The 12147-nt window shown below is 41.1% G+C and overlaps 1 protein-coding gene across 1 annotated transcript in view; it reads right to left on the reverse strand.

Annotated features, from left to right (window-relative positions):
• The window catches only part of gabbr1a (gamma-aminobutyric acid (GABA) B receptor, 1a), a 141621-nt gene that overhangs the window by 38909 nt on the left and 90565 nt on the right, over positions 1–12147 (reverse strand). Inside the window, exons 13-14 of the mRNA XM_085366700.1 lie at positions 11559–11622; positions 10703–10780 (exon numbers count right to left, since the gene is read on the reverse strand). Coding sequence (XP_085222826.1) covers positions 10703–10780; positions 11559–11622 — 142 coding nt within the window. The remainder of the gene's footprint in view (positions 1–10702; positions 10781–11558; positions 11623–12147) is intronic.

A 12147-nucleotide genomic window follows, 5' to 3' on the forward strand; every position in this document is an offset into this window, starting at 1 on the left:
AGGTCAGAAAGCCATACTTAAATTAGGATGAAGCAGTTTAAAGTGCCACTGGTGAAACTTTGTCCCAATACGATGTACCACGTCAGCATTCTGAAAACCTGACAGGTGCACAGATGTTGCAGAGACTGATGATTGTGGTCAAAAACATCATCATCAGTTGGAATAGTGACAACAGGTAAAAGAATACCACGATAAGACAGCTTAAAGCTTTTAATAATGCTTTTCTTTTTTTAAAGCATACATTATAAATTATAACCTCCACACCAAGAGCTGCATGGCAGCACGATGTTTAGCACTTCTGAAGCAAGAAGGTTCCTGGTTTAAATCCAGCGTCTGGCCGAGGCCTTTCTGTGTGGAGTTAGCGCGTTCTCGCTGCCTGACTTCCTCCCACAGTCCGACGTCATGCAGTTGGTGGCGTGATGCTTTTAAATTCCCCCCGAGGTATGAATGTGCATGATTTTATTAACTTACAGTGTCAGTGTGAGGTAGTGAGATTGTGTGGTTATAATTTATACTTTGAAAACATTTTTGTCCACCTGTCATTTATTCAGGTGAGTATTTTTGAACTAGTTGAATAATATTTTGAGCTAAATGCATTTTTCTAGATCAGACCATGAAAACAAATCATGGAAGAAAATCATGGAGGCCACAATCTCAATATCTGTCCATCACTGAAAAACCCTGAAAACCCCCCCAAAACATGCTGTGTTTTCTTGAAAAAAGACTCTCAGTCTCAAGCATGTCACTTGGTGCTGATAGAAAAGTTCTTTCATTGTTCAGGTAGTCATGACTCGACATGCCACGTAATCATATGTGCTGCTGTGTGTGGAAGTGCCAAAAACTGCAGTTCCTCTAATGGCCGTTTGGCAATGGCACAAAATACAAGTCAGTCCCCATAGACATGCATGTTAAAATGCCCAACTTTGCAGTATTGAAAATCACATACAGATAAACAGTTCTGGGGTGTGTGGATAGATTCCAGTTTTTAAATGAGTCAGTCCAGTTTTTTGATGGTCAGTGCACCGGACCTTGTTGTGAAAAGGTTATCTTATCACATTTTCATTGTTCATGGCCAAAAGCATTCATAGTCTCAGTCAGAAACCATGGTTAACTTTCTAACATGCAGCACACCATTTAAATCAAATATCATGATGATAAGAGCACCAAACAGCACTGACTTCATTAGACCAGCAACAAACACCAGTGAGTAACAGTGGAGGCCACAGAGGAGCTAGCATTTGCTCAGGAAACAGAGCCGAGGAGAGGAGCGGGAGCCAGAGACGACAACAGAATGCCAATTAAGTTCAAAATAATTCCTTCACCAGTGCTTCGCTCGACCCAGTAACCACAGCTTCACTGCACCTGTGTGAGTGACTCAGTGTGACTTAGCGGGATTGAAGTGGAAAGTATGTCAGAGAAGTTGCCGCAACAGCAAGAAAAACGCTGCTAGCTGCGGTCACCTTACTTAGTCATCCACAAAAAGGGGGAATGTGGGTGCAGTGAAGTAGTTACTGAAGGAGAAGTGAGCCACGATACACAGCAAAGCGAGTTAGTAAACCAGCTTTGGTCCAACTCTGCATCAAATCATTCGACAAACAATATAAAATACAGTGAGATGCAGACCATCTAGGAAGTTTGTGTTTCAGTTGTGGTTGGTTCATTTCTTGTAGTTTCTCTCTAATTAGCTGTGCATGTCTGAGCGTTACATACATAGAAGCTAACCAAGCTCACTGGTGTTAGCTGATAGCTAGCACTCCACCCTCTCATCTAAATATTACACCGTCTGGACTCAAAAAGTTCATCAAGTGCTACAGTGTAAAGTCCACCAACCAATGGGCTGGCATCATTATGTCGACGTCCATCGTGTAAATAAAGTCTAAAGTGAAACTTGTGGCAGAAAAAAAAAATGTGTCCAGGTTCAAATTCAGAAAGAAATCCAGCCATTATTTAAAAAAGTGACAGAAAGCCCAGCAGCGCTGTCCTCAGTCAGGAGATTGATACCTCAAGAGGTCGGCTATTACCCTCCCCCTCCCTGTAAAAGTGTGAATAGGTGTGGTTACAGGTTATATGTTCTTAGGGTAGTGGTGATAATGGATCTTTCAAGGAGACAGTTTAGAAAATAGAGTACTACATCTGAGTTTGTGCTCAGTCTGAGCTTTTACTGCCAGTGGAGCAGACAGTGCTACGTGATAGCGTCTCATTCTCGTCTGTACTCACCAGATTTTTCATTTTGTGATTTAGCTCATCTCCAAAATGTAAAAGTTAATGGTGTTTTAAAAAGAAAAGCTGATATAAAAATCAGCATTATCCTAAAAATAAAGACGGGATAACCGAGCTTCTAAGAAATAATCACTCTAGATGTTGAAAATGTCGAACTGCTGGAAAAGTGTGTCATTTTTATTTATTTCTTTTTATCCCTGGAGGAAGGACACGTCGGCACTTGCTCTACTTTTTTCCACCTACAGCTCTATTCAGTTTTATTTATATGATACCAGTAGACAGGGATGCTTCTCTCTTCAGTATCTATTTTTTGGGGTTAATGGTCACACAGTGTCACATTCTGTCATGCCAGTTAACACAGTTTTTCCAGTAATGGGTTTCAATAGGAAGTATATTTGAAGCATGTATTTTGTCTAGAGAAAGTGTGTGTGTGTCAGCAAAGCTTTGAAAGACAACAACTGTATTTAAATCCAAACCAGCATCTTTTCCCGCACTGGTGTTAATGGCCAAGCAATCAGTAACCTATGACATCATGAAGGAACATGAACATCCCTCCAGCCCCTCTAATCTAAATCCAATCCAGAACATATTGATTTTACATATATGGACACAAATCAGAAGATGAAAGAACAGATAGCAAAGGTTGTGCTCAGATACATGAAATAATCTTTGACAAATCATGTTGAGGAAGAAAAATAAACAAGACTGATTATTTCACAAACTGCCTTCACACCAAAAAGAATACTTACCGACCGGTGCCGCTGTTATCAATGATCTGCCTTCTAATTTATATATGCATATGTGACCACACACAACACTTAAACACACACACACCACAGGACGCACTCCGAAGCTACCCTGCAGCTTCACAAGTACTCTGTATAATCTGCACTGGTCACTTCACTTTATTGTTATTGATATTTATATTTAAAAGTGCAATACTGTAATTTTCTGCTGCTCATTCCTGTGCAATATCCCATCTGCCCTCCCGTCATATTTCTTTTCAAGATTTTCTTATTTAATCACTAGTGTACATATATTTATATTTATAGATACATATATATTTAGTCGTCTTTTCTCTTTTACCATGTCTCTCTAATATTTTGCTCCTTACTATTTTTCTATTTTTTTTATTATTTTATTTTATTATATTTTCTCCTACTGTATCATGCTGCTGAGTGACTGCTGCTCGTCAAACACATTTCATTGCAATGTTGACCCTGGGCTAACTTGCATATGACAAATAAAACTGAAAACTGAAACACACATCCATCTCAAACACATTAAGCAATGAAATAAATCAAAGATAGAATCTGTTTTGTTAGAATTTTACCTTCAAGATATAAAAATCATAATTGTGCAAAAGGGGCTACAGGGCCACTGCATAATGTTAGCTTATAACCAGATGTTGGTGTTGTTCAGCTGGATTTTGTCAGCTGTCCAGAGTTGGGGGGTCGCTAGAATATTAGGAATAAATAAGCGTGTTTTTCCATGTTAGAAACCTGACTTTACTTTTGAGGTTTGGGGTGAGGAGGAACAGGATGATGTGACATGAAGAGGATAAAACACGGGTGTAATACTTCATATGTTGAGTCTGAAGGTGCAGGGATGATTTAAATGTCCCTATTTATGCGCTCCTATTTACTTTTAATGGATTAATTATGAGTTTATGAGAACGCATCAGTTTGCTGGAAGACAATTATACACTAATCTATGTATATTTATGAGTAGAATATCTGCTTTTTACTCTATTAAATAACCACAAAAAATGACTGACTGCACATTTAAGATTAAATGACTGTTTTCTGAGCCTTTCATCAGCCTCCTAAAACCTGCAGCGCGACATTCATTCACACCAACTTCAACACAAGAAAGCAGGCTTCTCTTTTCTTTCTGGATCCAGAGATATCTGCCATGTGCAGCCAACTGAAACACACTGACTGTTTGAAAACGTGCCTTGGTATCCTAATTTAATCAAAGTCTCTCTCCTCCTTATGACAGTGATTTCTGCCCTTTGGAACAACTAGTAACGCTTTTAATTTCTGACACGGTTGAACAGCATGCTGTGAAACACACAGCCACGAACCACCGATTTGTGCTTGAATGTGTGTTTCAGTAATTACCATACTGTAAAGTAATGTACTGAGCAAGAAGACAACTTTGTTAATTAAGAGTTGAAGCTTTAGGGTTTTATCGAGTGGACCAACGACCAAATTATTCATGCTTGTGTAGCTTTAAACCAGAAGAATTCCTCTGTGAGGAGAGTTCAAAGAGGGGCAGATGGACAGGGAGCCTCGTTTTACACTCAACAGCCTCTGACTATCTGTCTGCCTAAATCCGAGACTGCCTGCAGATGTGTGTTAGCGTGTGTGTGTGAGGATGCTTATGCGAATTTAAGTCTAATTATTCACATGCATGCAGATCGATAGAGTAAGTATGAGAGAACATAGTGAAGAGGCTGCGTACGAGTGCCAGGGTGCATTTAGGCACACACAGAGAGAGAAAAACAGAGGGAGACGGTGTGTGTGTTCATGTCAGAGAGGAAACAGGGCGGGAGTGTCAGCGCTGCATGAAGCTGATGTGTCAGATGTCAGAGGGAAGTGTCAGAGTGTCATCCCCTTGGGGGTCGCAGAGTGTCAGAGAGCCAATCATGCTGTGTTTAGATGCTTGTCACTGCAGTCACATAGCCAGCTCGTGTCTGGTGACATCTGACAGTAGAATGACAATATAAGACAGTGTGCCAAGTTAAATTAAAGAGGTATGGCAGGAAAACCAGAGGAAATAAAGGGTTTTGTTTTTTTAAGTAGTTAGAAATCAATCTACTCAGTCGGCCATGGAGATAATAAGGTGGCCTCAAGCCAGCCCGGACACATAATCTTTCACCTCACTTAGACATGCCCGAGTCACCTCTACACTACAAAGTGCCAAGGAGGAACCACAGCAGGATGCTTAAGCCAACGAATCTGGCTCCTTTTAATGGAGGAGTGTCTTCATTAAACGACTGAGCTTCTCACTCTAAACAAGCTTCTATAGGAAGCTCATTTCCTCAGCTTGTACCTGCTTCTTTTTTTCATTGGTCACTACACACAGCTCGTGGCCGTGGGTGAGGGTAGGAGTGTAAATCGATCACAAAATCAAAAGTTTAACGTTCAGGTTCAGCTCTCTCTTTAACACAATTGATCAGTCGGCCCGCAGAGATCTGATCTCAATACCAGCCCACATAAGCTGATTACACAGCTGATACCCGTCTACACATCCAACAGGCTAATTTCACATAAGGTCTACAGCTGCTGTGAGTCTACAAGCTCCTCTTAATCACCGTCACATCTGATGTTACTGATGCCTCCTCTGCTCTGCGCTGATGTCTTGCTGCTGCTCTCGCAGACATTTAGTCAAACATAATTTACAGCAGATGGAAACAAACATCTTATTTTGACTATAGTGGTCCTGACTGATTTGTACATCAATCAAACTGTGTGCTTGAGTGAGATGAAAGGATGAGGAGAAACTGGGACATTAGGGATCTTCATTCAGGATACCTGCAGTCCATCCATATTCCTCAATTAATCTTCATGTGATTACACAAGTTCAGCTAAATTTATGTGTAGACTTCTGATTAAGATCTCCACTGGCAAAATTACTCTCCACATGGATCAAATCCAGCAGGACCAACAGTCTATTCATGTGGTAAAGTAAAAACTGAATAGAAATTTGTATCTTCAACACAAACAAAATGCAACACTGTTAAATAAGAAATCCCCTCCAAAACAGCGTGACTCACAAAGCCACAACAGACACATTAAAGGGAAATTTAAAATAAACGGGATCACTGATGCTTCTGTTCATATGTACCCAATATCGGATGATGACCTTTAAGCAACTCCTAGCAACAGATTTGATGGTGGCGACAAAAATTCTGCACAAAAGCACTGAAGAGCCTAAAGTCTGTTGAAACAGTGCAACATTTAGTCCTTAACAGATAAACAGTTTAGTAGTTTGAAAGGAAAAACATCATCTGTTCTCATAATCAAGTAAAAATGTTAAACATGTACTTTACATCTTGAATGCACAGATTTGCAGTGCAACATGAAACAGTATACTTGTTGAATAATGAATCATTCAAGTCAGTAAATAATCTGCAAATGAATTAATCTGCCATCGTTGCTTCTTTAAAAAGAAGCATCACCAATTTATACGAGTCAAGAGAACATGGATGTGAAAAATTCAGAAATATTTTCTCTCTGTCCGTGTTTCCTAAAGGCACAATCTGATAAAGCGCACAGTTTCTGTCCAATTTTGTCATTTGAAACCAAACATACATCACCAATGCTGTACATGTTACACTCACTATGTGTGAAGTGCAGCTGTGTTTTTGTGATATATGGAAGTATGACACGTGCCATACGCTGCCAGCTTCGCTGCCGGCTTGTTAAAGTTTCACAAAGAGAGAATATTACAGTAGTTACATCATCTTTGCACTTCCTTTGTTTTAAATTTTTATTTTTGGTTTGCAAGGCTCAGAATGCTTTAGCAACTCTACATTCACCCAGCTGCTTTTCCCTCGACACCTCAACACACCTTCACATATTTCTGTTATAGACAGTAAATATCCAACACACTTTATAATTAAAATACTCCTCCCATGATGACTGTGGGGTTGGGAGACTCTAGAATGACCTTGCTAAAAACTGAAGACCACAAGCTTGAAAACAAAAAAGATCTGGCAGGGGTGTAAGAAAGAACTGAGCTTACTGCAGCTCCTATAGCTATAATTATAATATTTTTTTTGAAGTGGAACTGTTGTAATTTCCCACATAATCTCTGAGGTGAAAAGCTAACACTTCAGATTGATGCTCCGTTTCACACACTTTTTCTACGCTTGGCTCTGTATGATGTCACTGAGAGCATATATCCCTAATACGGTCACCTCGCAGAAGCTTGTTTCAGATTTCAGTGCATGATCCTTATTCATCTCCAGTATGAGATGAGTAAGGATTGCGATGAATTAGTGCTGCAGTAGATTCTAAGTAAAGCCATAGGCCTGAAAATGACCATAAAAGGTCAACTTTAAATATGGAATATTTAAAATTCCAGAATGTGGAAAGCCATGTACGTGTCTGAATGAATGTACAGTCGTAGTAATTACAGCTCTGAGTAGGTGCACGGCGTATATGTGTCAACTGTCCATTCAGTCAGCGTGTTTGCAGCATCTAAGCCCTCCTCCGTCCTTGATCAGGGAATCAGGACGGGAAGTTGCCATGGAGACCCAGCTCTGTAACAGTTGCCACAGCGATCAGAACAAGAGCTGAGCTAAAAAGTGGTTGTTAGGGCGACCGTGCAGAGAGTGAGAAAGCGACGCGAGGAGGGGCGTGGTAAACACAAAGGAAAACAAGCGCAGGGGTTAAGTTAAAAACCGCGCTGTTTACTCCACCCTGTCAGTACATCAAGCACGCCCTTCCCCCATCCCCTCCACCCCAGCTGTCAAGAAGAAAACTTCCCCGAACTGAGTCAGCTCCAGAAAGCAGGAAATTACTCATTTCCTCTCAACAAGTAGATGTCAGCTGGATGTGTCTTTATTTGGTAAACAGAAAAGAAGAAGCTCATTTAAAAAAGCAAACAAAACTCACCTCTGACACTCTGGACAACATGTCAGTTTCACATCAGCGGCTTCTAACTAGACTGACATCAAGCCTGTCACGTTGCAACAAGCCAAACTAAAGAGCTGGAAGCCGGCCTGATGGAAAAACATGTCGCCTACAAGCAAACAGGTCACCTGTCCCTGGATGCTGATACTGACCTGGAAACTTTACCTCTTCTGGGTTCAGTTAAGCCCTGGCAACAGATCATTTCCTTAAAAGCCTAAAAAAAAGGCGTCCCTCTGTGGGCTGCCTTGGCGTGCAGGATTGATTAGTGGCACACTCTGTCCAGGCACAAGTATGTCACCTCCTCAGGGAGAGACGGGCCAGTAAACATCCAGAGTACTCGTCTTGGTGTCTGAGGCAAATCATCGCTAATAGGTTTTCACAGTAAACTCAAGTATGGGCAGCAGGAGTTAAAGCACAGGTTCGGGCTTTTTGGCTTGAGTTCGAGCTTCTTTATGCAGAAGAAAGATGTAAAAAAAAAAAAAAAAAAAAAAAAAACTTGGTTGGTTAGCGAGGCAAGCTAAGCTAAGATCAGGCAAAGAGATGAACAACTGAGCTGCGATGCACAGTGTATGGAGGCCATTGCAGCACTGTGAAACCCCTCGCACCGGACTGCAGCAATTAACTTTAAAAAAATCCATCCTCCCTCTTTTATCGGCTGAAACTCTTCCACCTCCAGGGATTACACGAGCTTGGAGCTCTGAGTGTCAGCAAGGACAAAATGTTGAAATAAGGCCCGGAGGACCGTCGCTACAGCATCCCATAAATTAAACTGTCAAACTGAACTATATGTACATCAAACTGGAAAAGTGCATATTTTCACAGTTTTAGTTTTCAGTAACTCGGTCCAATTCAGCACTAAGGTGGCACCCTTTAATTCTTCATCAGAAAAATATTAATCACAAAAATTATTAAGTGGAGAGACTGCTGTGCAACTTCCACAGCATTTTCTTGTTAATATTGTGTAGACCTCCACTGCTACTCTGCTCACACACAAAAGCTCCAATGCATGTGCTAATCTTGTTTAGGTCCTCCTTATGTTATAAAAAAAAAAAACCTGACCCAAAGGGGCACTCACATGGGACGCCTGTGGTTTCTGATACCAGGAAAATGGCGGCAGTGCCTTTGGGGTTTATGGGTAGCAAGGTTGTTTTGGGATGCTTAATCGGATTTGGGGAGTTTGGAAGCTAGGTCAACACCTTGGGATCTGTGATGTGATCTTTGAGCCTTTTCAAGCTGTTTTTGTGGGGTGGTGTGGCGTGGCACACTGTCACGCTGCGGGGAGGATAATGCCACCGCAGGGTCTGCAAAAATCTTTAGATTTATTATATTTCTAAATGAAAAACCCCACGAGTGCCTGAAGTTTTCCTAGGAGAACATTGCACTGGAACAAGAAAATCAAGTTTATTCCCTCTTACTGTCAGAGGTTGTATTGTTGTGGTTTACTGGATTAGCATTGCTCTTTAAAGCAGAATGTGTACATGTTATTATTCTACAACTGCATATGTTTGAGTGCACAGTGCATGCATTACTGTAAAAGTTTCTATATACAAGAAAATTTATTGCACAATTTGGTTGTGTGTGTGTGCTTTTTTTTTTTTTTTTAAATGGGCCACATTTGGTTGCCTCATGCCAAACAGAGCCTTAACTTATTAGACAGATATGAGGTGTGTTCTGAAAACTGGCCCACATAATATAATAACATCTCCTGCAATGCATGCCAAGGCCACTTCATTACTTCTGGGCCGCGTTCAGTCCACACAGTACTTGTTGGTGCTTTTACTGATCCATAAGTGCCAAAAGGGCCAGAATGTGTCCGCTATCTGGGACACATTGATACGTTTATATCAGCTTTAAAACAAACTTTGAAAACTTCCAAAACTTCCAGAGAGAAAACTCTGCTAACATACACACACACACAGGCTACACTTATTTTTATAGTCATTGACATTTACACATCATTTCTGCTGTGCATTGAGAAAAATCGTCCATGAGTTTGCTTAACCCTTTCCACCCTGAAGGTCTCTGTTACTGGACCAGGCAATTACAACCTGCTGACAGTTTTTTGGAGGTTTCTGAGCGCAGTGCACACGCTGTCAAGGCCACCTGCAACTAACATTATTAAAATGGGTTGTTGTAGTCCCATCTCTGACTGATGGCGGTTTATTTATTCTCTCATTTACAGTTTTGATTAGGCGAGAATAAGAAATGTCAACTTGCAGGTCTCAGCAGATCAGCTTACCATGGTTTGCTGTGGAGTCATCACTGGTTTAATTTGGGGTGTTTTATAACTTGTAAATTTAAAAGCGCTTCGACTGAAGGGTTTAAAATCAGAGAACAGATGTCCCTGTTACTCCAAAACTTGGATTAAAACTGAATTTTTTTCAGGCATGTATTTAATTCAGTGACAAATATCATACATCAATAGCAGTAACTGTGAAAAGCCACTTTGGTTTACTTTTAATGGTGCCAGTTTGCCAGCATGGAAACAAATATAGGTTAAGAAAAACAGGCTAACTCACAGTAGGACGCCGGCCTGTTTGATTACAGTCCATGTGCTGCGCCAACACTTTTAACACATGTTGGACAGTGAGTGCGCAGCCGGCTAATTTGAGGGCGAGCGTCAGAATCCAAATAACTAGCTTCATCTAAACAAGTGGTTACAAAAAAATCCACCGTGATTATACATCATTTAGACAGTAAAGGAGGCTAAATTAAGCCACGCAGCGGAGGTCTGAAGTCAAAGCACAAACATGTAACCCGGCTGACTCACGGCATGACACAGGACACAAATACAGACACAGGAAGCTGAGCGATCGGTGCCGTAAAATCCATCTTACCTATCCAAACATCATTGCCAAACCAGGAGAGGTTCCCTTGAGAGCTGTCATAGTAACCAATCTTCTTATAACTGCCTCCTACATGTTTGAGAAGCAGAGACAAGAAAGCAAGAAAGGTATGAAGTTTAATTAGCATTGCTTCTGTAATTAATTTGCTCCTCGAGAGAGCTGATAAACATTGATATTTATACCGCTGCCGTTTAGGCAGTGCAATATGTGAATACAGAAAGAAAAGGCACATAATGAATACGCAAAAGAATCGACGGATGAAAAGGTGGACAAACAAAGAAGCACCAAGGGGAGTGGAAGGAGAAAAGAAAGAGAGGGAAAAAAAGGCGCTTATGTGGCAGTCTTGACCAGGAATACTGATGAGGTCCCACAGTGATTCAGGGATTCGAGTCAGGTCGTCTCATTGTGGATGTCAAATTACCCCGACACCACAACAGGAAATATGAGACCGAATGCGAGGGGAAAGGGGCAGGATTATAAATTCTCATCCGTTAGGACGCCAAAGAGAACAGAGGTAGAAAATAATCCTCAACCTTATCCCATGCAGGGAAACTCATTAAGTCACTGGTGACAAATAGGATGCCATTTCCAGAAACAGCTTAAAACGAAGGCTGGTGCCCAATTAGAGTGAAGCTTCGAGTCAACACCGCACTGCACCCAGCTCGTTCACATGTGCAGTTAATGGGCCCCTTAAACTGAGCCTTTTCTCCGGACTGCGCTGAAAGCAGCAATCAATGCATCATTGAATAAATTGAGCAATGATTTTCTTCAATGAGTGACATTTATTATTCAGTCCAGATTCTGCAACTATAATTGAACGTGGGAGGACAGCGTAGAAGCGCTTTACCTTGCAGTTGCTCGATAAGAGTCATTGCCATCCTGGATCCCTGGGCGTCAAACACCACCTGGCCCTGAGACACATTCAAAAAGCAGAAACTTGACATTATTGCAAATAAAAAGCCTCATTTTTAACTACATAATTCTGGATTTCAGGGAATATTACTTGTTATTATTCTTTTTTTTGCCAATGGTTGCTGAGATTAACACCACTCCTGCAGCTCACAGACCAGAGATGAAGAAAAATGGGCAAGAAATGCAAACAGCTTTTAAACCAGGCAACCGGTAAAGTTCAGTTCAGCGCCGCTGCAGACAAATAATGATTGTTATATCTTCACGTAGTAATGTACAGTACATTTAGCGCTATATGATGTAGAGCGGAACAGCATACAGAAGAGCTCAGCCATCAATGACAACAGATCGATTTAGTGAGACACTGCATCAAAGGAGGAGCGGCGGGGGGTGGGTGCAGATATGATATATATTCTTCATATAATCTGTTTCTTGAACTTGTGTTGAGACAGAAATGGTGGCCTGCATATCTTTCAGGGTAGTTAGAAGTAATAGTTGAAGCAGAGCTGCAGGTGTTTTTGACCATA

Source organism: Diplotaxodon limnothrissa, linkage group LG11, assembly GCF_057381915.1.
Source record: "Diplotaxodon limnothrissa isolate DT_005_m linkage group LG11, D_limnothrissa_male_GT1.1, whole genome shotgun sequence".
NCBI classification, from domain to species: domain Eukaryota; kingdom Metazoa; phylum Chordata; class Actinopteri; order Cichliformes; family Cichlidae; genus Diplotaxodon; species Diplotaxodon limnothrissa.